The 24,027-nt window shown below is 49.2% G+C and overlaps 1 protein-coding gene across 2 annotated transcripts in view; it reads right to left on the reverse strand.

Annotated features, from left to right (window-relative positions):
- pkp2 (plakophilin 2) overlaps positions 1 to 24,027 on the reverse strand; it is a 79,611-nt gene that overhangs the window by 49,398 nt on the left and 6,186 nt on the right. The window contains exons 3-4 of one of the 2 annotated variants that reach the window (XM_078567679.1): positions 16,803 to 17,650; positions 2,085 to 2,223 (exon numbers count right to left, since the gene is read on the reverse strand). In XM_078567679.1, coding sequence (XP_078423805.1) covers positions 2,085 to 2,223; positions 16,803 to 17,650 — 987 coding nt within the window. Of the gene's footprint in view, positions 1 to 2,084; positions 2,227 to 16,802; positions 17,651 to 24,027 lie in introns of both variants that reach the window. The other variant, XM_078567678.1, reaches the window with a different exon arrangement.

Here is a 24,027-nt window from a genome sequence, read left to right on the forward strand (position 1 = left end):
CCCCCCCAAACCTCCTGACTACAACCCCGACCAGCCCTGACTACCCTGCTCTAGATACCCACTCACCAATCTCCCCATTCACTCACACACCTACTCACCCGCTCACTCACCCGCTCACTCACCCCCTCACTCACCCCCTCACTCACCCCCTCACTCACCCCCTCACTCACCCCCTCACTCACCCGCTCACTCACCCGCTCACTCACCCCCTCACTCACCCCCTCACTCACCCCCTCACTCACCCCCTCACTCACCCGCTCACGAGCACTCAATAAAAGACTGGATCTTGGGGCAGGAGTTTCTGTTGTTGGATGAATGCAGTGGACCGGCCCGGGAGCGGCTGTGAAATGACCTGCTGCCCGCGATCGGGTCCCCATCGCGATTGCACCCCGGCCGGCCAATTAGCAGCCAGCCAGCGCGAAAGGTGCGCTGAGGAGTTCAGCGTTGCCGGGGTGAGGACGGGAGGAGTGCGAGCAGGCGCAGGGGAGCGGACGCCAGGAGCTCCCTGAGGGCACAGAGCTGCCTCGGGGAGCTGAAGACGTGTGGAGACAAAAATAAACATTTTTTAAAAATGAGAGAAACGTGTCCCCACCTGTGACTCAGTCACAGGGAGAGGGACGTGGTTAAAATGGTGTTTAAACTTGTCTAAAATCTCAATTACTTCTGGAAACCTCACCCCGCCCGTGGATGAGGTTTCCTAAAAAATCCAAACGGTTGGACGGACAGTGAAAAGTGCAGATTAATTACCTGATTCAGGGCCTCACTAGGCCTCTTAATCGCTGGCGGGCGCGCTGCAGACTCTCGTGTGTTCCCGCCGACTGATAAATGGCGCGAGTGCGCGATGATGTCGGGACGCTCGCCCGAGGTCATCGCGCGGGATCTGACACCTGACCGGCTGGGTCACACGCCTGCCCGCGGGATGTAAAACCCTGCCCCTTAAATACTTACCAGAATACGGCAGCTGCTGCTGTCAAAAGGGGTCATGTCCTGCCTCCCCCTGACTCTACTCCACTCGGACTGAGTTCCCCGGGGGACTTGTGCTGTGCATTTCTCTGACGGCCGGGGAGCAGAAGATCCCGTAAAGAACGTGCAGCATCATAGGGTCGGGAGAGTCTTAGCGCGCAGCGGCTCAGATGATTCAGGGCTTCAATCTTTGGAGATATGCAGGCAGGACACCTGAACGTCTCTCCCAATGAGAAAAGAGAGCTTTGCATCTCGAGCCACATGTATAGAATTTTTATGATAGTGTATTTTCTGTGAGATGGTTCTTCCAGGAGTGTTCATGACTCAACCAAACAGGTTGACAATCAGCCTGCAAACCCTTTCAACATGCCCAGGGCAGGTAGTAAGAGTGGGAGAGATTCCTAGTCATTGTTTGATGTGGAGTGGTGCCTCCTAAAGCTATGTCTCCCGCTAAGAACAGAGAGAGATGCCCAGGGTCCCTCATGGATATGGCTATTGGAGGTGGAGATTGGACTTATCCCTCTCTAGCAAGCCTGCACACTCTCAGTGTGGTCTTGTTACGTTTGTAGCAATGCCTTCAGATCGTTCCCCAGATACTAATCAATTAACTTTCTCACTTGTTTGTCGCTGGCAAGGCAGTCATTTATTGCCCATCCCTGTCACCTTTGAGGAGGTGACGTTGGGCATTTTCTTCCAGCAATTATATTTACAACCGGGTGACCTACTAGAGCACTTGATGGAGAGTCACCTGCAAAGTGTGGGACTGGAGTCACCTGTACGTCGGACCAGGTAAGAACATAAAGAAATAGGAGCTGGAGTAGGCCATTTGGCCCTTCGAGTCTACCCTGCCATTCAACAAGATCATGGCTGATCTTCCACCTCAACTGCAAATTCCCCTACCAGCCCATATCCCTTCATTCCTTCCATGCCCAAAAATCTCTCCATATCTGTAAGGGTGAACATCAAAAATAATTCTGTGGAAAACAAACATTTGAAAATAAGCCTAAACAGGCTAAACAGAAAATATAAACTCTTTGTAAAAACAAGACTACTTTTCATTCATTCAGTCTTATTGAACGCCATCAAACCCTTGCCTTTAAACAAGGTGAAATCAAAGTTACCTCTTTCTTTGCATCAGGTCTTTGGTAGCACTCATGTTGGATGAAATTAGCCCCGTACAGTACGTAATCAACGTTATCATGTGTCAGAGCAGAGACTGCAGCTTCTATCGTCCACTCACCATCATCATCCCCGCTCACACTGCTAAAAGATAGTAATTTATATTAGAAATGCAGCATTAACACCCAATTAAGGTGAAATGTTAGACTGGAAATATTCAACAATCAGTAGCAGCAATATCTCCAACATTGCTCCACTCCCACAATATTTAAATGACCCTAGACTCTGTGGCCCTGCTCCCTCAGTGACTAAGTGGCTGTTTAAGATAAAGGATGATTCTGCAATCAGAATACCCTACGCGGTGGACGATGTCTGCCGGGTGGACCAAATCCACAAGGGAAACTTGGTCGCGCTATCACAATGGCTTTGCAATTTGTGTTTATTTTGAGATGTGTGCACTGAATTCAGACGTAATGAGTCCATCAAGGCTTTCAGAGATTTAAAAAAAACTAAATTAAAATATTTATTAACAAAAGAAAAGTTTTCAAGCACATACATAGGACTACAAATTATTACTATAATAACTCCTAAAATTCCTAATTAACCTGACGCACAGTTACACCTCCCCCTTAAAGCAATGGTCCAAAAATAGATTTTGGATTTTAAACAGATCCAGCAAATTAACACAATACCCTGGACAGTGGAATTCCAGATGGCTTTCTCCAGCTTCAGTAGATAGCCGACTTATGCACAAATATTGAAGGTTCCCTTAAGGCTATTTCACACACTTCTGTTAGATCTCGCAATGCCTTTCCTGACACATAGCCTTATTCTCCTTTATATATGTTTCTCTCTTATTATGTAAATTCTATTGTTTCACACATGTCTTTGAAACTGTATCTTCCTCACAATATAAAAACTTTCATGTTGCTACTATTTATTGTCAGTAACCTTTGGGAAAAATAAACACATTCCTTAGCCTTGCTTATCTGGCTAATTGTAAACGGACTAAAATCCCTTTGAAATCCAAATCTTCCTTCATCGATCTAAAAATGCAAATTCCCTTCATACCTTATGTACTAAGCCAGCATCCATGTTTATTCATTAGCATATCAAGCACCTAGCTTCTTTTGATGAGATAAAGATTGCAGTCCACTGAACTCTAAATGTAATTAAATCACACACAGACAGACCCAACTACTTACCCCCATAAACCTACTTTACAAGAAACCAGAAAAATATTATGAAAATTATTATGCTTTCATGACATCACAAAAATGCAACAATTAGTAGCAGGAGTAGACCACATGGCCTGTCGAACCTGCTCCGCCATTTTATACAATCATGGCTGACCTTGGGCTTCAACTCCAATTTTCACAACCACTCCCCATATCCCTCAATTCCCTGAGAGACCAAAAATCCGTCTATCCCAGCCTTAAATATATTCAACAATGGAGCACCCACAAACCCCTTAGCGTAGAAAATTCCAAGATTCACAACCCTTCGAGTGAAGTAATTTCTCCTCATCTCAGTCATAAACGATCAGCCCCTTATCCCTGAGACTGTGTTTTAGATTCTCTGACCAGTGGGAACAATCTCTCTGTGTTCTTTGGGGGTCACCTCTCCACACTGGGATTACACCGAAACACCCAGAAGTTAAAGCACACTCACGACAACATAAACTTGCATTTATATAGCGCCTTTAACACAGTAAAGCTATCCTAAGACACCTTCACAGGAGCCTAAATGGACAGAATTACACCAAGCCAGAGAAAGAGACATTAGGGGTAGCTGGGGTCTCATAGGAAGGCAGGCAGGGAGGTCCAGGGAGGGAATTCCAGAGCTTAGGGCCTAAGCAGGTGAAGACACGGCCACCAATGGTTGAGTGATAGATATTGGGGATGCACAAAAACACAGAGTTGGAGGAGTACAGAAATCTTGGAGGGTTACGTGGTGTCAAATGGTCTTTACAGCACAGAAACTGGCCAACTGGTCCAATTGGTTTGGTGCTGGTGTTTATGCTCCTCCCACCCCTCTCCGTCACATTGCATCAATATCTCTCTAAAAATCATCAACTATTAGAGTAGTCAAATGTGTGTACGCAATGCATTTACAGTGCATCGTCATACTCACCGAGCCACCTGGTCCCATGGGTGGTAGGGCTGGGAGGGTTACCAGAGATTGGGACAGATGGACAGGTTGGCCGGAGCCCGAAGGCACCAAATCTGGACATGACACGTGGGATGGTGTATGAGGCTGATGTCACCCCATTCGAAGATCCTGTGCCGTTGGAGAATGAGGTGGGGGTGGGTGGTGGGGGAGTGCTGGGGGTGGGGTAGCTGGGGGAGCGCTGGGGTGGGGTGGAATGGTGGGTTAAGAGATCAGAAAGGTATCCAAACTAACCCGGCATTTGCATTCCTGTTGCAATGCGCCTGCTGCAGATGGGGAAAGGAACGAGCGCAGGCCTCCTGGTGCTTTACCCAGGGAAGTGAGCTATACAGCAAAACACTGGATGTGAAGCCATCTGGTCAGTGGTCAGACTGGCTAAAAGTCAGACCGTCTGGTACAACACTGAACGTCTGGCCACCCTAGGGCTGTGATCATGGAGGGATTCGAGTACAAGGGCCAAACAGGCTGTGTCAGTGTTTTCCCTTAGCCAAACAAATAGATTTAATCACAATTAACCACCCTGTTTCCAGGCCTATCCATTGTTTCTTTCCCTACACTCACCTGTCCAATCTCATCTCAAATGTTGACATAGTTTCTGCCTCAAACAATAGCTCCAGGAGTGAATCTCACGGCCTCACAGCTGTGTGTGTGAAGAGGTTTCTCCTCTCCCCTGTTCTGAATCTTTATTCCTGGGCCCCTCATTCCTCACCACTCAACTACAGGAAACACTGCTTCTCTCTTTTTGAATATTTCTTTGTGGCGTTTGAGCTTTGCTGGCCAGGCCACAGCTTTTATCGTTCATCCCTCACTGCCCTTTGGAAGGGAGAGGGGTGAGAATGTTTTATTTAAAGAGTGTCCCAAAATGAAATACCTTAAGATGAAATAAAATCAATCATTGTGCGGTTAACACTGCACCTGGAGGACTGTGTACATCTCTCAGCACTTTATATTTGAAAGGAGTGTAGTGCCCCTTCACTTCCATTACATTTATTTACAGATGTGGACATCAATGCCTACGCCAGGATTTATTGCCTATAGGGTAATAGTCAACCACATTGCTGTGGGTGGAGGCCAGACAGCAGATTTCCATCCCTAAAGGACACTAATGAACCAGGTGGAATTTTAATGCAATGATTTCATGGTCATCATTTGACTTTTAATTCCAGATTTTGCTTTTAAAAACTGCTTTCATATTTCACCAAGATTAAAGCAAAAAACTGCGGATGCTGGAAATCCAAAACAAAAATAAAAATACCTGGAAAAACTCAGCAGGTCTGGCAGCATCTGCGGAGAGGAACACAGTTAACGTTTCGAGCCCGAATGACCCTTCAACAGAACTAAGTAAAGATAGAAGAGAGGTGAAATATAAGCTGGTTTAAGGGGGGTGGGACAGGTAGAGCTGGATAGAGGGCCAGTGATAGGTGGAGATAACCAAAAGATGTCACAGACAAAAGGGTGTTGAAGGTGATTTTGCCCATGACATCTTTTGGTTATCTCCACCTATCACTGGCCCTCTATCCAGCTCTTCTTGTCCCACCTCCTTAAACCAGCTTATATTTCACCTCTCTTCTTACTTAGTTCAGCTGAAGAGTCACATGGACTTGAAGCATTAACTGTGCTCCTCTCTGCAGATGCTGCCAGACCAGCTGAGTTTTTCCCCAGGTATTTTTATTTCACCATCTGCCATAGTGGGATTTGAACCCAGGTCTCCATAGCATTACCCTAGGTCACTGAAAAACAAGTCCAGTGATAATACCACTGCGCCACCACCTCACCTAAATAGGCTGGTGCTGCCAGGAATAGAGAAGGTTAAGGGGTGATTTGATTGAGGTTTTTAGGATTTATGAAAGGAGTTAATCGGGTCGATAGAGAGAAACTGTAACCAAGGTTGGAAAAGGGGACTTAAAATCAGAGCCAGGCCATTCAGGGGAGAAGTTGGGAAATGCTTTACACAAAGGATGGTGGAAGTGTGAAACTCTCTCCCACAAGAGGCCTAGATGCTGCATAAATTAACAATGTTAAATCCGAGATCAGTAGATTTCTGTTAGATAAGGGGATGAAATGATATAGGGCCAAGGTGGGTGGATAAAGTTTGGATACAGATCAGCCATCGTCTTACTGAATGATGTAACAGGCTGGAGTGGCTGAATGGCTTCCTCCTGTTACTATCTGTCGGAAAACCTGATAATAAGTCAACTTTACAAGAGTCAGGAAACATAAAAGCTTCAAAAGGAGGGGAGGTTTCTCTCAGCAGTTCAGTGATTGCTCCATAATAAGCCTCCTTTTGTGTGGTTTGTCTTGAAAGTTAACACAGTATTAATTTATATCCTTTTTTTATTGCCAAGTGAGGTTTGCCCCACATCGCAGGTGACCCTTGCTGTGAAGTGTAGGGTTTAAAGTGAACCAATGCTTTTATTAATAAGGCTTGGGGAGGACTTTATTACCAGTGCGTTAAGTACTCGTGTAGGATACAGCACTGATCACACCCCCGGTCACTCAGTGAACTGTACAATCAAATTAACCAAATCCACATCTTCAATCAGAGTTCTTGGTGCTAATTCCCAGGTGAACCTTCTGCCCAGTCTCAATTATTTTGAATTCTGGTCTATCTTTATCTTGCCTGCAGCTACCAGGTTGATAAATGTAACTGTGGTTCAGTGGGTAGGACTCTTGCCTGCAGTTAGGAGGTTGTGGGTTCAACTCCCTCTCTCGCGATTTGAGTTTAGAATCCAGGCTGACATTCCCAGTACATCTTTCTTTCATTGGGTTCGGGTGCCTTAGATTTGACAATCGCTTCAAGGCTTCTACAGTGAGAATAACATGGATTAAAGATTGGTTGAGCTTGCAGGGGGCGCACTCACCACACATGCAGTCGCGATGCCTGTGATGTTGCTGCCAGCAATGGCGCAGGGAACGGCCTGCATCGAGGAACAAGGTTTTGGATACCTGCCGATCGCTGCCCCACTCCCAACCTCTCACCACCCTGCCCGCTGCCTCATTCACCAACTCACTCGCTATTCCACTCACCTCCCTCTCAGTGACCCTCTTGCCACCCCGCTCCCAACCCTTCAGCCCTCGCTGCCTCTCTCAGTACCTCACTCCCCACCCCACCCCTCCCCTCCCCAGTAGGGAGATGGTGGTATAGTGGTGATGTCACTGGACTAGCAATCCAGAGGCCTGACTAATGCTCTGGGGACACGGGTTCGAGTCCTGCCACTGGTGGAATTGAAATTCAGTTAGTAATCCGGAATTATAAAGCTAATCTCAATAATAATGAAACCATCATCGATTGTAGTAAAAGCCCATTTGATTCACTAATGCCCCTTTAGGGAAGAGGAAGGGGAATCTGCCATCCTTACCTGGTCATGTGACTCCTGACCCATAGTAGTGTGGCTAACTCTTAACTACCCTCTCAAATGGCCTAGGAAGCCACTCAGTTCAAGAGATGGGCAATAAATGCTGGTCTAGCCAGTGACAACCACACCCACATCCTGTGAAAGAATAAAGAACAAGGTGGAAGGGGGAAGCAGTGCTTGGCACAGTGACAGGAGTGGAAAGTGGGAGGGAGTAACACCAGGTGAACAATGATGATGACAGCAGCACTGACTTCCTGTTCATGTGTGGTGGTTGGAGAATCTCCAGGAGTATTCAACATGCTAGCACTGCTGGGGGAAAAATGTAGCATAAGGATATGTGGCATAGCAAGGCTTAATGTGGGACTGGGAAAGATTGTGATGTAAAGAGACACATGACCTGAGACTACATTCAGTTGTGGACTGGACGGAGGCCAGTGTAGAGAAGCAAGCATGGAGTTAGCTAGGGCTATACCCTGTATATATGTACATTGTAATGTGTTATTAATGAAGAGGCAATGTTCAACCACACAAGACTCAGAACCTTTATGTGAGACTTACTGAACATGCAACAAAAAATGGATTTGAACAGAAGCCACAGGGATGAGAATTCCCTGCTGGTCTCCTAAGGAAAGTGGGTGCGAGTAATTAACTCGATCACTTGGAATCTGTTGACCCTTACACTCCACTGCGCGGGGAGGGAATAAAATGTCCTGATGTGTTCTGCTGCATTTGCAAACATTTGTTTGTGACGTAATAGGGGCAGATTTCCCTATATTTGCAAACAATATTTCTCATGCATGGGAAAGAGCCTGCAATTTCAAATCATTTTCCACAGCCTCAGAACGCCCTGAAATGTTTTTGAAGTGTTGTAAGAAATGGAGCACAGTAAGCTCCCACAAACAGCAATAGGATAATGATCAGACTTTAGTGCTGTCAGTTCAGGGTTTAATACCGGCCAGGACACTCCCCAGCACTTCTTCAAATAACTGGGGCCTTTTGCGTCCACCCGAGAGGGCTGAGTGGTTTAATGCCCCATCTGAAAGTCAGCACTTCTGACGGTGTGGCACTCCCTCAGTACTGCAATCACTCAGTACGGTTCCTCCAACAGTGCAGCACTCCCTCAGTACTGACCCTCTGACAGTGCAGCACTCCCTCAGTGCTGACCCTCTGACAGAGCGGCACTCCCTCTGTTCTGACCCTCTGACAGTGCAGCACTCCCTCAGTGCTGACCCTCTGACAGTGCGGCACTCCCTCAGTGCTGACCCTCTGACAGTGCGGCTCTCCCTCAGTACTGACCCTCTGACAGTGCAGCACTCCCTCAGTGCTGACCCTCTGACAGAGCGGCACTCCCTCTGTTCTGACCCTCTGACAGTGCAGCACTCCTTCAGTGCTGACCCTCTGACAGTGCAGCACTCCCTCAGTGCTGACCCTCTGACAGTGCGGCAGTCCCTCTGTTCTGACCCCCTGACAATGCAGCGCTCCCTAGGTACAGACCCTTCAACAGCGCAGTGCTCCCTCAGAACTGACCCTCTGTCATGAAGCTATTAATATATATATTTTGGAAAATATTTTTCTTTTAAAATAGAGGTTTAGTCTGCGGGTCTGTCTTAATTGGATTAAAGCCAGTTAGTGGGTGCTTTGATATGTACTAGTTTTGATATGGAAGAGAGATGGCGTCCATTTGCAACTTTTGAATAGAGCATTCAAGAAGTGGGGTGAAAACTTGATGCCTTTCTAACAGCTACCAAGTCATATGTTTATATTACTAATAAAATTGTTGCAATGAAAGGGGTTTCATTGTTGAAAGGTGAAGTTCAAAGAGGTTGTTGATACAGTGAGAATTAACATTGAATGGGGCTGGTAGGTATAACTTCAGTAGTTTTCGGGTGTGCAGGGCCGAGGCATTGTGAGACCAAAAGACAGCTGCAAGCCTCCAACTGGCCCCACAGTGAAAAGAACCTCATTCTGAATTTGTAAGGTGAAAATGCTTTGCCTGGTGTTTGGTTAAGTCTATGGGTTGCTGTTGCTTTAATGGAGATGAGTTTGGGAATATGTTAAAAGTTATGATAGTAGTAATTTGTAGCCATGTGTACATATATTTTAACCTGTGTAAATTAAAGTGTTTGATTTAGTTTAATGTAAAACCTCGAGAACTAGTGGTCTGATTCCTGAGTTTAGAGTCACATCTCAACATAACATTTAAAATTATTGATTTTGACAGTTGTTTAAAGTTTCCCTCTAGGATTTTTAAATAACTCCACTTTACACACTGCATTGGTCATAACACCCTCTGACAGTGTGGCACTCCCTCAGTACTGACCCTCTGACAGTGCAGCACTCACTCAGAACTGACCCTCTGACAGTGCGGCACTCCCTCAGTACTGACCCTCTGACAGTGCAGCACTCACTTAGAACTGACCCTCTGACAGTGCGGCACTCACTCAGAACTGACCCTCTGACAGTGCAGCACTCCCTCAGTACTGACCCTCTGACAGTGCAGCACTCCCTCAGTACTGACCCTCTGACAGTGCGGCACTCCCTCAGTACTGACCCTCTGACAGTGCAGCACTCACTCAGAACTGACCCTCTGACAGTGCAGCACTCCCTCAGTACTGACCCTCTGACAGCGCGGCACTCCCTCAGTATTGACCCTCTGACAGTGCGGCACTCCCTCAGTAGTGACCCTCTGACAGTGCGGCACTCCCTCAGTACTGACCCTCTGACAGTGCAGCACTCCCTAGGCACCGATGGCCTGACAGTGCAATGCTCCCCCAGCACTACACCAAGGGTATCAACCTAGATTTTGTGCTTAGGCCAGTAGAATGCAGCTGGAACCCACGACCCTCTGACTCAGAGGTAAGAGTGCCTCTCGGTGAGCTACACCTGATGCTGCTACAAGGCAGAACCTGAAAGCAGGTAAATAAATTGGGCAGCTTTCCACTTCCTAGGCTTGGCCGAGGAATGCAGCAGAGTGAGGAACGTGGCAGAGTGAGGAACGCGGCAGAGTGAGGAACGCGGCAGAGTGAGGAACGCGGCAGAGTGAGGAACGCGGCAGAGTGAGGAACGCGGCAGAGTGAGGAACGCGGCAGAGTGAGGAACGCGGCAGAGTGAGGAACGCGGCAGAGTGAGGAACGCGGCAGAGTGAGGAACGCGGCAGAGTGAGGAACGCGGCAGAGTGAGGAACGCGGCAGAGTGAGGAACGCGGCAGAGTGAGGAGTGAGGAACGCGGCAGAGTGAGGAACGCGGCAGAGTGAGGAACGCGGCAGAGTGAGGAATGCGGCAGAGTGAGGAGTGAGGAACGCGGCAGAGTGAGGAACGCAGCAGAGTGAGGAACGCGGCAGAGTGAGGAGTGAGGAACGCGGCAGAGTGAGGAACGCAGCAGAGTGAGGAGTGAGGAACGTGGCAGAGTGAGGAATGCGGCAGAGTGAGGAACGCGGCAGAGTGAGGAACGCGGCAGAGTGAGGAGTGAGGAACACGGCAGAGTGAGGAACGCGGCAGAGTGAGGAACGCGGCAGAGTGAGGAACACGGCAGAGTGAGGAACGCGGCAGAGTGAGGAGTGAGGAACGTGGCAGAGTGAGGAACGCGGCAGAGTGAGGAACATGGCAGAGTGAGGAGTGAGGAACGCGGCAGAGTGAGGAACGCGGCAGAGTGAGGAACGCGGCAGAGTGAGGAGTGAGGAACGCGGCAGAGTGAGGAACGCGGCAGAGTGAGGAACGCGGCAGAGTGAGGAGTGAGGAACGCGGCAGAGTGAGGAGTGGGGAACGCGGCAGAGTGAGGAACGCGGCAGAGTGAGGAATCTGGCAGAGTGAGGAACGCGGCAGAGTGAGGAACGCGGCAGAGTGAGGAACGTGGCAGAGTGAGGAACGCGGCAGAGTGAGGAGTGAGGAACGCGGCAGAGTGAGGAACGCGGCAGAGTAAAGAACGCGGCAGAGTGAGGAGTGAGGAACGCGGCAGAGTGAGGAACGCGGCAGAGTGAGGAACGCGGCAGAGTGAGGAGTGAGGAACGCGGCAGAGTGAGGAACGCGGCAGAGTGAGGAACGCGGCAGAGTGAGGAGTGCGGAACGCGGCAGAGTGAGGAACGCGGCAGAGTGAGGAACGCGGCAGAGTGAGGAGTGAGGAACGCGGCAGAGTGAGGAGTGAGGAACGTGGCAGAGTGAGGAGTGGGGAACGCGGCAGAGTGAGGAACGCGGCAGAGTGAGGAACGCGGCAGAGTGAGGAACGCGGCAGAGTGAGGAGTGAGGAACGCGGCAGAGTGAGGAACGCGGCAGAGTGAGGAGTGAGGAACGCGGCAGAGTGAGGAGTGAGGAACGCGGCAGAGTGAGGAGTGAGGAACGCGGCAGAGTGAGGAACGCGGCAGAGTGAGGAGTGAGGAACGCGGCAGAGTGAGGAACGCGGCAGAGTGAGGAACGCGGCAGAGTGAGGAGTGAGGAACGCGGCAGAGTGAGGAGTGGGGAACGCGGCAGAGTGAGGAATGCGGCAGAGTGAGGAATCTGGCAGAGTGAGGAACGCGGCAGAGTGAGGAACGCGGCAGAGTGAGGAACGCGGCAGAGTGAGGAGTGAGGAACGCGGCAGAGTGAGGAACGCGGCAGAGTGAGGAACGCGGCAGAGTGAGGAGTGAGGAACGCGGCAGAGTGAGGAACGCGGCAGAGTGAGGAACGCGGCAGAGTGAGGAGTGAGGAACGCGGCAGAGTGAGGAGTGAGGAACGTGGCAGAGTGAGGAGTGGGGAACGCGGCAGAGTGAGGAACGCGGCAGAGTGAGGAACGCGGCAGAGTGAGGAGTGAGGAACGCGGCAGAGTGAGGAGTGAGGAACGCGGCAGAGTGAGGAACGCGGCAGAGTGAGGAACGTGGCAGAGTGAGGAACGTGGCAGAGTGAGGAATCTGGCAGAGTGAGGAACGTGGCAGAGTGAGGAGTGAGGAACACGGCAGAGTGAGGAACACGGCAGAGTGAGGAACGCGGCAGAGTGAGGAACACGGCAGAGTGAGGAACGTGGCAGAGTGAGGAGTGAGGAACGTGGCAGAGTGAGGAACGCGGCAGAGTGAGGAACGCGGCAGAGTGAGGAGTGAGGAACGCGGCAGAGTGAGGAACGCGGCAGAGTGAGGAACGCGGCAGAGTGAGGAGTGAGGAACACGGCAGAGTGAGGAACGCGGCAGAGTGAGGAACGCGGCAGAGTGAGGAGTGAGGAACGTGGCAGAGTGAGGAACGCGGCAGAGTGAGGAACATGGCAGAGTGAGGAGTGAGGAACGCGGCAGAGTGAGGAACGCGGCAGAGTGAGGAACGCGGCAGAGTGAGGAGTGAGGAACGCGGCAGAGTGAGGAACGCGGCAGAGTGAGGAACGCGGCAGAGTGAGGAGTGAGGAACGCGGCAGAGTGAGGAGTGGGGAACGCGGCAGAGTGAGGAACGCGGCAGAGTGAGGAATCTGGCAGAGTGAGGAACGCGGCAGAGTGAGGAACGCGGCAGAGTGAGGAACGTGGCAGAGTGAGGAGTGAGGAACGCGGCAGAGTGAGGAACGCGGCAGAGTAAGGAACGCGGCAGAGTGAGGAGTGAGGAACGCGGCAGAGTGAGGAACGCGGCAGAGTAAGGAACGCGGCAGAGTGAGGAGTGAGGAACGCGGCAGAGTGAGGAACGCGGCAGAGTGAGGAACGCGGCAGAGTGAGGAGTGAGGAACGCGGCAGAGTGAGGAATGCGGCAGAGTGAGGAACGCGGCAGAGTGAGGAGTGAGGAACGCGGCAGAGTGAGGAACGCGGCAGAGTGAGGAACGCGGCAGAGTGAGGAGTGAGGAACGCGGCAGAGTGAGGAGTGAGGAACGTGGCAGAGTGAGGAGTGGGGAACGCGGCAGAGTGAGGAACGCGGCAGAGTGAGGAACGCGGCAGAGTGAGGAACGCGGCAGAGTGAGGAGTGAGGAACGCGGCAGAGTGAGGAACGCGGCAGAGTGAGGAGTGAGGAATGCGGCAGAGTGAGGAGTGAGGAACGCGGCAGAGTGAGGAGTGAGGAACGCGGCAGAGTGAGGAACGCGGCAGAGTGAGGAGTGAGGAACGCGGCAGAGTGAGGAACGCGGCAGAGTGAGGAACGCGGCAGAGTGAGGAGTGAGGAACGCGGCAGAGTGAGGAGTGGGGAACGCGGCAGAGTGAGGAATGCGGCAGAGTGAGGAATCTGGCAGAGTGAGGAACGCGGCAGAGTGAGGAACGCGGCAGAGTGAGGAACGCGGCAGAGTGAGGAGTGAGGAACGCGGCAGAGTGAGGAACGCGGCAGAGTGAGGAACGCGGCAGAGTGAGGAGTGAGGAACGCGGCAGAGTGAGGAACGCGGCAGAGTGAGGAACGCGGCAGAGTGAGGAGTGAGGAACGCGGCAGAGTGAGGAGTGAGGAACGTGGCAGAGTGAGGAGTGGGGAACGCGGCAGAGTGAGGAACGCGGCAGAGTGAGGAACGCGGCAGAGTGAGGAGTGAGGAACGCGGCAGAGTGAGGAGTGAGGAACGCGGCAGAGTGAGGAACGCGGCAGAGTGAGGAACGTGGCAGAGTGAGGAACGTGGCAGAGTGAGGAATCTGGCAGAGTGAGGAACGTGGCAGAGTGAGGAGTGAGGAACGTGGCAGAGTGAGGAACACGGCAGAGTGAGGAACACGGCAGAGTGAGGAACGCGGCAGAGTGAGGAACACGGCAGAGTGAGGAACGTGGCAGAGTGAGGAGTGAGGAACGTGGCAGAGTGAGGAACGCGGCAGAGTGAGGAACGCGGCAGAGTGAGGAGTGAGGAACGCGGCAGAGTGAGGAACGCGGCAGAGTGAGGAACGCGGCAGAGTGAGGAGTGAGGAACGCGGCAGAGTGAGGAACGCAGCAGTGAGTAACGCGGCAGAGTGAGGAACGCGGCAGAGTGAGGAACGCAGCAGAGTGAGGAACGCAGCAGAGTGAGGAACGCAGCAGAGTGAGGAACACGGCAGAGTGAGGAGTGAGGAACACGGCAGAGTGAGGAGTGGGGAACACGGCAGAGTGAGGAGTGGGGAACACGGCACAGTGAGGAGTGGGGAACACGGCAGAGTGAGGAGTGAGGAACACGGCAGAGTGAGGAGTGGGGAACGCCACAGGGCTGGGGATGTAGCAGAGTGGGGGATGTGTATCGGTGGTGGAGGGAGTGAATGTTTGTGGATGGGGTGCCAGTCAAGTGGGCTGCTTTGTCCTGGACGGTGTCAAGCTTCTTGAGTGTTGTTGGAGCTGCACTCATCCAGGCAAGTGGGGAGTATTCCATCACACTCCTGACCTGTGCCTTGTAGATGGTGGACAGGCTTTGGGGGAGTCAGGAGGTGAGTTACTCACCACAGGATTCCCAGCCTCTGACCTGCTCTTATATGGCTAGTCCAGTTCAGTTTCTGGTCAATGGTAACCCCCAGGATGCTGATCGTCAGGGTTTCAGCGATGTTAATGCCATTGAATCTCAAAGGACGATGGTTAGATTCTCTCTTGCTGAATTCAAGTTTCCCATGTTATGGCTCTACTCCAGCTACTGTGCAAACCTGGAGCCTACACACCATACAGCAGCTCTGAAGAAGAGTCATACAGAGTCAAAACGTTAACTCTGTTTCTCTTTCCACAGACGCTGTCAGACCTGCTGAGCTTTTCCAGCATTTTCTGTTTTTATTTCAGATTTCCAGCATCTGCAGAATTTTCCTTTATCATCGGGCTGTGTCTGTTTGTGACCCGTGACTTGCTGGTAGACATATTAACCAGGCCCCACCCTAAAACCAAAATGATTCACCACCTGGGGATAATCCAGTGGCTGCCACACCCTTCAGGGAGTATTATGTGGGAAAATGGGCTGATGGGTCTCCCTCACCTGGGCAAATCTTTGTGATGGAAAGTTGTTACACAAGACCTGATTCTAAAGCATAAAACATTTCAATGGGAACAAAGGCGGCCACAGAACGAGACCATTCAGCCCATCCTGCCTGTGCCTGCTCTTTGAAAAGCTTTCCAGTTGATTCCGCTCGCCCAGCTATTTCCCCGTTGCCCTGCAAGTTTACTCCCTTCAAGTACTTATCCAATTCTCCTTTGGAAGTTCCTGTTGAATCTGCTTTCACCGGCCTACCCTGGCAACGCGTTCCAGGTCACAACGACCCGCTGACCGAAATGAATTTTCCAAATCTCTCCTCTAGTTACATTGCCAATTACCTTCAGGCCAGAATTCTACCTGCCCGATCGGACGCACGGCCGACTCCTCCTAACCCAAGGGGCGCCATAGCGACGTTGCGCCCTATCACAGTTGGCAGGCGCACGCGGGAGTCGGAAGTGTGCCCGCCGGCAATCAAAGTTCCAATTAAGCCAATTAAAGCCCCCGTCGACCAGGGTTTTTAAATGGCCCTTGCGCTTTTACGCTTGGCACACGGGTCAATCGGCCAGGCGGCCGTCATGTTTTTGCATCCTTCTCAATCCAGGGTGGGATAAAATGCCCAGAAGATATTTGGAGGTTGAGGGGTTAAGAGTATTGGTGTCAGTTGGTTGTAGTCACGTTAGAGATGGGTTATGGCATTTTCTGTGGGTAAATATCCCTTTGAACAACACTGCAGCTCCCTCCCTGAGCAGCTCTACAGCAGTTGTCAGCCTTCAGGGAGAGTGATGTAAACCCTCACATGTCTCGGTACCCACCCTCTTCCCGCGCCCCCTGACAGCACTGAGCTTCTCTCAGCGCGCGTTTCACGCCGGAAGCCAGTTAATTGGCCGGCCAGCGTGAAATTGTCTGTCAGTTGTGATCGCATCCAGAAGCATATATCGTGTCTGCTTCTGGCCGCCGATCGCGTGCGCCGGACAAACGTAAAATTCAGGCCTCAACCTGTATCCAACCCTTCAGCCACTGGAAACAGCTTCCCCTTATTTTATCCAAACCCTTCATAATTTTGAACTCGTCTATTAAATCTCCTCTTATCCTCCTCTGTTCTAAGCAGGACAAACCCGGCTTCTCCAATCTCTCCACATAACCGAAGTCCCTTATCCCTGATATTACTGAAGTATCGTACCTCCCGCTTAGACTAAGGAATATTAGTTACAGTATTCAGCAACACGGGATCATTCAGCCAGAATCTCCTTCCTGAAATTGGTACAGAGAATACCTGATGCTGCTTCAGATTTAGCAGGAATAACTACGGGAGCCATGCCAAGTGATTAAGCTGGCCTTACCATTCAGTTTACCCCCTCACTGCAGACATTAATTACCTTTCAGTAAGGTTTTCATGCTCTCCTTGTGCCTCATAGCTTTCCTGGTAGGCCAATGTCTGATAGCTGGCTTGGGCCTGAGCTTGGGCCTGAGCTTGCTGTGCCTGGGCATGGACCTCGGCCTGGATCTGGGCCTCTATCTGGTCCTCCACTGTTGGGCTTTCCATTGGCATTAACCCCTCAGTAACTACAGCGTTGTTGGTGGTAGAATAATGAGTCTGGTAAGATGTTTGGTTCCAGTTATATCTGTTTACTATCTGGGCATGCCTCTTGTGAGGAACGCCATGGTAACTGGAAGCGACTCCCTCGGGCCGCTGATTCAGGGCCCCAGTTTGGTTCCTCTCGTAGATCCTCGACATGCTCTGACTGAGGCCGGGACGGAAGTTCGCGATAGGGTTGGTTGTATCGGCAAGAACGCTCCCTGGGGACTGGGGTTCTCTGCTCACGGTGACCACGTGCTTCTGGGAACTCTGAGAGGAGGCCCTGTGGACAGGAGTCGGTCGGGGAGCGGCAACGACCTCCGTTTGAGTGTATCTTGAGTTACTGCGCAAAACGGGCCTCACGCTGCTCATCCGACTGCTCGGCTTTCTTTCGACGTAGCTAGCATGGCGACCGTAGGACATTGCAGGGTCTCTCCCCACTGTCCCCTTCCTCAGAAACCTCGATTCCATCCACGGGCGAGCGCGAGACAAGACCGGGCTGTTTTCCGGGGAAACCTCTATCCGGCGAGTTGGTTTAATTGTTTGGCTCTGCAGGCCTTGGGACAAGAACCGACTGGTCCCTGATGAAAAGAGCGCGGCTCTATTTCCGAGCGTCTGATTAATTGTGTAACTCATAGGTTCTGCAGTCTGTCAAAAGGAAAAAGAAAAAAAAATCAATTTAGCAACACTACAAAACACAAATGAACAAAAATCACAAGGGTTGGTGCAGGGAAGGGAGGATCTTCTCAAGGGCAATTAAGGATGGGCAATACATATTGGCCTTGCCAGCAAAGCCCACATCCCAAGAATAAATTAAAAAAACACACACCCAGAAATTCATTCCCACAAGGACCTTGAGTGATGAGGGGTCGGAGCGAGCGAAGGTGGGACTGCGATTCTAAACGATGAGGGGGACTGAGGAGGGGGTGGGGCCCCGGAATAGTTCGAGCCCAGCGAGCGAGTGGGGGAGCGGGACAGCAATAAATCTGTTTCCCAGAAGGCAGTGGTCATTGAATTTATTCAAGATGGATTCTTGATGAACAAGGGAGTCAAGGGGGTGGACAGCAAGGTGGAGTTGACGCCACAGGCAGGTCGGCCATGATCTTATCGAACAACAGAGCAGGCTCGAAGGGCCACGTGGCCTACTCCTGTTCCTAAGCCCTATGTTCCTAATTTATTCCTATAACCTATATCTTTCAGTTCTAGGTTGGTTTTATTCTCCTTCTCACACCTTTTACTGATCATGTATGGAAGAGCTCCATGATGCCCTGGGTCCACCTTCATTTTATTATTCTGGTATCTAAACAGTCACTTGGTAGGACAGAGCTTGAATCTTGCTGAAAAGAGAGACACGTTGCTGAAACGTTCCATCTTGCACTCATCAGGACAATCACAAGAATGCCAAATTTCAAACGATCACAACAATTTATACTACAGGAGAAAAGGGTGCTGATTGGTTGGCAAGTTGACTCTGATTGGCTGAGGCATTGCCATGAAGAAGACAACAGGGTACTATAGGCTCCCCATGCTCTAGGGTAATTCAAAAGAGGCACAAGGCTTGAACATATTCCTTTTGTTTGCAGAGAACGGGTTCCTGCATATGAATGCATGTCACTTCTAGTAAGCATAAGTGAGCCACATTTTAATTCAATGCATTATCTTAAATTAAAAGCAAAATACTGCGGATGCTGGAAATCTGAAACAAAAACAACAATAGCTGGAAAAACTCAGCAGGTCTGACAGCATCTGTGGAGAGGAATACAGTTAACGTTTCAAGTCCGTATGACTCTTCATCTAACTGTGTTCCTCCCCACAGATGCTGTCAGACCTGCTGAGTTTTTCCAGCATTATCTTAAATTGGTTTTTAGTGTACTAGTATTAGCGCACTCAGGATTGTTCAGCAAGTTCTGCCCAATCGCGGAATCACATCTAAGAGTAGGCATTTTGGTTTGGTATCTGCGCCCCCTTTGTCCTCCTTGGCATTCCCGTGATTCAACTTATTATGGGGGATTTTAACTCCATCTGTCGCTGGAGAAGGGGGAGCAGTTGAAATTAAATGGGTGTCTAACACATTCCCATTCTCACCCCGATCAAGCTGACTGCAATTTTAAGAGCAGATGAGCTCTCCCCTGTCAATGGGAGAGGCCATTAGCAGAAACAAACTTATAAGAGTGACATGCACAAACTGAAGGGGGTCGCCTGTCAGGAAACCTGGTAACAACCAAAGGCAAAGTGTAGACATTTCTTTGATTGATAGCCAGTTAATGTTGGCTCATCTGTGAACGCCCGCGGGATTAGTGCAGTGTTAAAACAAGTTGAATCAGTATTCAGGCAGATAGGCACAGAAAAATTGCACAGCGCTTAGATTTTAGCAGCCCATTGTCAGAACGTGAAGCATTTTGATATTACATCACAGTCTAAGCGTCCTCTCATTCAGTAAAGACCAGGACTTGGTAAGAGACACCAAACACTCTTAAAAGGTGCAACTCTGTGATTCAATGCTCACGGGACAGATTAACACAAGCGGTCTACAGGGCCTGTGAAAATAGGGAGCACCCAGTAAAACTCTCATAACCCAAATAATCTGGGTGCAACTAATTGCTGGATTGAAATCTTGAGGCACTTATGAATGCTTATTGAGAACTGCATACGAGTTACAGTGCAGAAACAGGACATTCACAGAATCTTAATGGCACAGAAGGAGGCCATTCGGCCCATCATGTCTGCACCGGCTCTCCAGATGAGAATTATGACCTAGTGCCATTGCCCTGCTTTTCCCTGTACCCCTGCAAATTGTTTCTATTCAAATAATCATCTAATGACCTCTTGAATGCCTCGATTGAACCTGCCTCCACCACACTTCCAGGCAGTGCATTCCAGACCCGAACCACTCGTGGTGTGAAAAAGATTTTTCTCACGTCACATTTTCTTCTTTTACAAATCACTTCCAATCTGTGCCTTCTCGTTCTCGATCCATCTACGAACAGGAACAGCTTCTCCCTATCTACTCTGGCCAGCCCCCTCATGGTTTTGAAAGCTTCTATCAAGTCTCCTCTTAGCCTTCTCCTCTCCAAGGAAAACAGTCCCAAATTCTCCAATCTATCCTCATAGCTGAAGTTTCTGATCCCTGGGACCATTCTTGTAAACCTCTTCTGAACTCTCTCCAATGTGTTCACATCCTTCCTATAACATGGTGCCCAGAACTGTACACAATATTCCAGCTGAGGTCTAACAAGTGTCTTATATAAATTCAACATTACCTCCCTTGTACTTGTACTCTATGCCCCTATTGATAAAGCCCAGGATACTATATGCTTTATTGGCTGCTCTCTCCACCTGTCCTGCCACCTTCAATGATCTATGTACATATACATCCAAGTCTTTCTGCTCCTGCACCCCTTCAAAATTTCACCCCATATTTTATATTGTCTATATTCTTCCTACCAATATGCATCATCTCACACTTCTCTGCATTGAACTTCAACTGCCACTATCTGCCCACTCCACCAACTTGTCTATGTCCTACTGAAGTTCCACATCATCCTCCTCGCAGTTCACAACACTCCCAAGCTTTGTGCCATCCGCAAACTTTGAAATTGTCCCCTGCACACCAAGATCTAGATCATTAATACTTATCAGGAAAAGCAAGGGTCCCAATACCGACCCCTGGGGAACTCCACTACAAACCTTCCTCCAGCCCGAAAAATATCCATTGACCATTACGCTCTGCTTCCTACTTTTCAGCCAATTTTGTTTTCACGTTGCTACTGTCCCTTTTATTCCATGAGCAATAACTTTTCTCACAAGTCAGTTGTGTGGCACTGTGTCAAATACCTTTTCAAAGTCCATGTACACCACATCAACAGCATTACCCTCATCGATCTTTTCTGTTACCTCTTCAAAAAATTCCAGCAAGTTAGTTAAACACGATTTCCCCTTTAGAAACCCATGCTGGCTCTTCCTTATCAACTCATATTTTTCCATGTGATTACTAATTCTATCCCGAATAATCGTTTCTAGAATCATGTCCGCCACTGAAGTTAAAATGACTGGTCTGTAATTGCTGGGCTTATCCTTACAACCTTTTTTGAACAAGGGCATGATGTTTGTAATTCTCCAGTCTTCTGGCACTATCCCTCAGGAAGACTGAAAGATTATGGCTAGCGCCCCTGCAATTTCTACTCTCACTTCCTTCAATATCCTTGGATGCATCTCATCTGGTCCCCAGTGCCTTGTCAACCTTAAGTACCCACAGTCTATTTAACACTTCCTCCTTATCAATTTTGAACCCTTCTAGTGACAGAGTTTCCTCGTCTGTCACCATGGGCTGGGTAGCATCTACCCCTTGGGTAAAGATGGATGCAAATTATTCATTTAATACCTCAGCCATGGCCTCTTCATCCATGTGTAAATTCCTATTTCCCTCATCGGCCCTACTCCTCCTTTTGCCACCCTTTTACTATTTATGTGCCTATCGAAGACTTTGGGTTTCCCCTTTATGTTGGTTGCCAGTCTTTTCTCATAATCCCTCTTCCCTTCTCTAATATGCTTTTTCACCTCCCCTCTGAACCTCCTGTATTCCTCTTGGTTCTCAACATAGAAACATAGAAAACAGGAGCAGGAATAGGCCCTTCAAGCCTGCTCCACCATTCATTATGATCATGGCTGATCATCCAACTCAATAGCCTGCTCCCGCTTTCTCCCCATATACTTTGATACCTTTTGCCCCAAGAGCTATATCTAACTCCTTCTTGAAAACATACTATGTTTTGGCCTCAACTACTTTCTGTGGTAGCGAATTCCACAGGCTCACCACTCTCCGGGTGAAGAAATTTCTCCTCATCTCAGTCCTAAATGGTCTACCCTGTATCCTCAGACTGTGACCCCTGGTTCTGGACTCCCCCACCATCGGGGAAATCCTTCCTGCATCTACCCTGTCTAGTCCTGTTAGAATTTTATAGGTTTCTATGAGGACCCCCCTCATTCTTCTGAACTCCAGCAAATATAATCCTAACTGACTCAATCTCTCCTCATATGTCAGTCCCGCCATCCCAGGAATCAGTCCGGTAAACCTTCGCTGCACTCCCTCTATAGCAAGAACATCCTTCCTCAGATAAGGAAACCATAACTGCACACAATATTCCAGGTGTGGTCTCACCAAGGCCCTGTATAATTGCAGCAAGACATCCCTGTTCCTGTACTCGAATCCTCTGGCTATGAAGGCCAACAAAACATTTGCCTTCTTTACTGCCTGCTGCACCTGCATGCTTACCTTCAGTGACTGGTGTACGAGGACATCCAAGTCTCGTTGCATATTCCCCTCTCTCAAGTTATAGCCATTCAGATAATGATCTGCCTTCCTGTTTTTGCTACTAAAGTGGATAACCTCACATTTAACCATATTATACTGCATCTGCCATGCATTTGCCCACTCACTCAGCTTGTCTAAATCACACTGAAGCATCTCTGCATCCTCCTCACAGCTCACCCTTCCACCCAGCTTTGTGTCATCTGCAAATTTTGAGATATTACATTTAGTTCCCTCATCTAAATCATTAATATATGTTGTGAATAGCTGGGATCCCAGCACCAATCCCTGCGGTACCCCACTAGTCACTGCCTGCCATTCGTAAAAAGACCTGTTTATTCCTACTCTTTGTTTCTCGTCTGCCAACCAGTTTTCTATCCATCTCAATACACTAACCTCAATCCCATTCTCAATTGTATTTTCTACCTGACACCTGTCATAAGTGCACTTTTTCTTCTTTATTTAATTTCAATCTCCTTTTTCCTCCAGGGAACTCTGGATTTGTTTGTCCTACCTTTCCCTTTCGATGGAATATACCTTGACTATGCATGAACCAATTATTTTTTTTGAAGGTAGCCCATTGTTCAGCTACAGTTTTTCCCGCCAATCTTTCTTTCCAGTCTATCTGACCCAGCTCCGTTCTTGCCCCACCGAAGTCGGCACTTGTCCAGTTAATTATTTTTACTCCGGATTGCCTATCGTCTTTTTCTATCATCATCCTAAAATGTACAATACAATGATCACTGTCTCCTAAATGTTCCCCCACTGACACTTGATCTACTTGGCCCGCCTCATTTCCAAGAACCAGGTCCAACAGTGCATCTTTTCTTGTTGGATTGGACACATACCGCTGGAGAAAATTCTCCTGAACACAATCTAGGAACTTTTGCCCCTCTCCACCCTTTACACTACCACTGTCCGAGTCTACATTCGGGTAATTAAAGTCCCCCAAATGGTCCATCGTGTTTGTGCTTCACATGAACCCCTCCCGCCTCTCTTCATTTTACCCTATCAGCATATCCTTCTATTCCTTTCTACCCTGTGTTTGTCTGGCTTCCCCTTAAATACGTCTATGCTATCCACCTTAACTACTCCCTGTGGTAGCAAGTTCCACATTCTCACCACTCTCTGGGTAAAGAAGTTTCTCCTGAATTCACTATTAGATTTATTAGTGACCATGTTATATTGATGGCCCCTAGTTCTTGACTCCCCCACAGGCAGCAACATCTTCCCTGTCGTCTACCATATCAAACTCTTTCATAATTTTAAAGGCTTCAACCAGATGACTCCTCAGTCTTCTCCTTTCCAAAGAGTCCCAGCCTGTTCAATCCCTCCTGATGGCTATAACCTCTCAGTCTGGTATCATCCCTGTCAATCACCTTTGCACCTTTTCAAGTGCCACTATATCCTTTTTATAAGATGGAGGACAGAATTGCTCACAGTGCTTAGTCAAATCAAGGATCCACCATAACTTGCCTACTTTCCAAAATTATCCCTCTGTGCTTGAACCTCTCAGTACTTTGGATCAACTTGGCTTGTATCCTCTCCTGTTTAGAAGTTGACGGGTAATCTGATCGCAGTGTTTAAAATGTTAAAAGGAGTTCTACCTTGTGTCCTGGTCAATATTTATTCTTCAGCCAACGTAAAGAAAAACAAATCATCAGGTCATTATCATATTGCCGCTCGTGGGAGCTTGCTATGCCCAAATTGACTGCCG

Source organism: Cetorhinus maximus, chromosome 22 (genome assembly GCF_964194155.1).
Source record: "Cetorhinus maximus chromosome 22, sCetMax3.hap1.1, whole genome shotgun sequence".
NCBI lineage: Eukaryota > Metazoa > Chordata > Chondrichthyes > Lamniformes > Cetorhinidae > Cetorhinus > Cetorhinus maximus.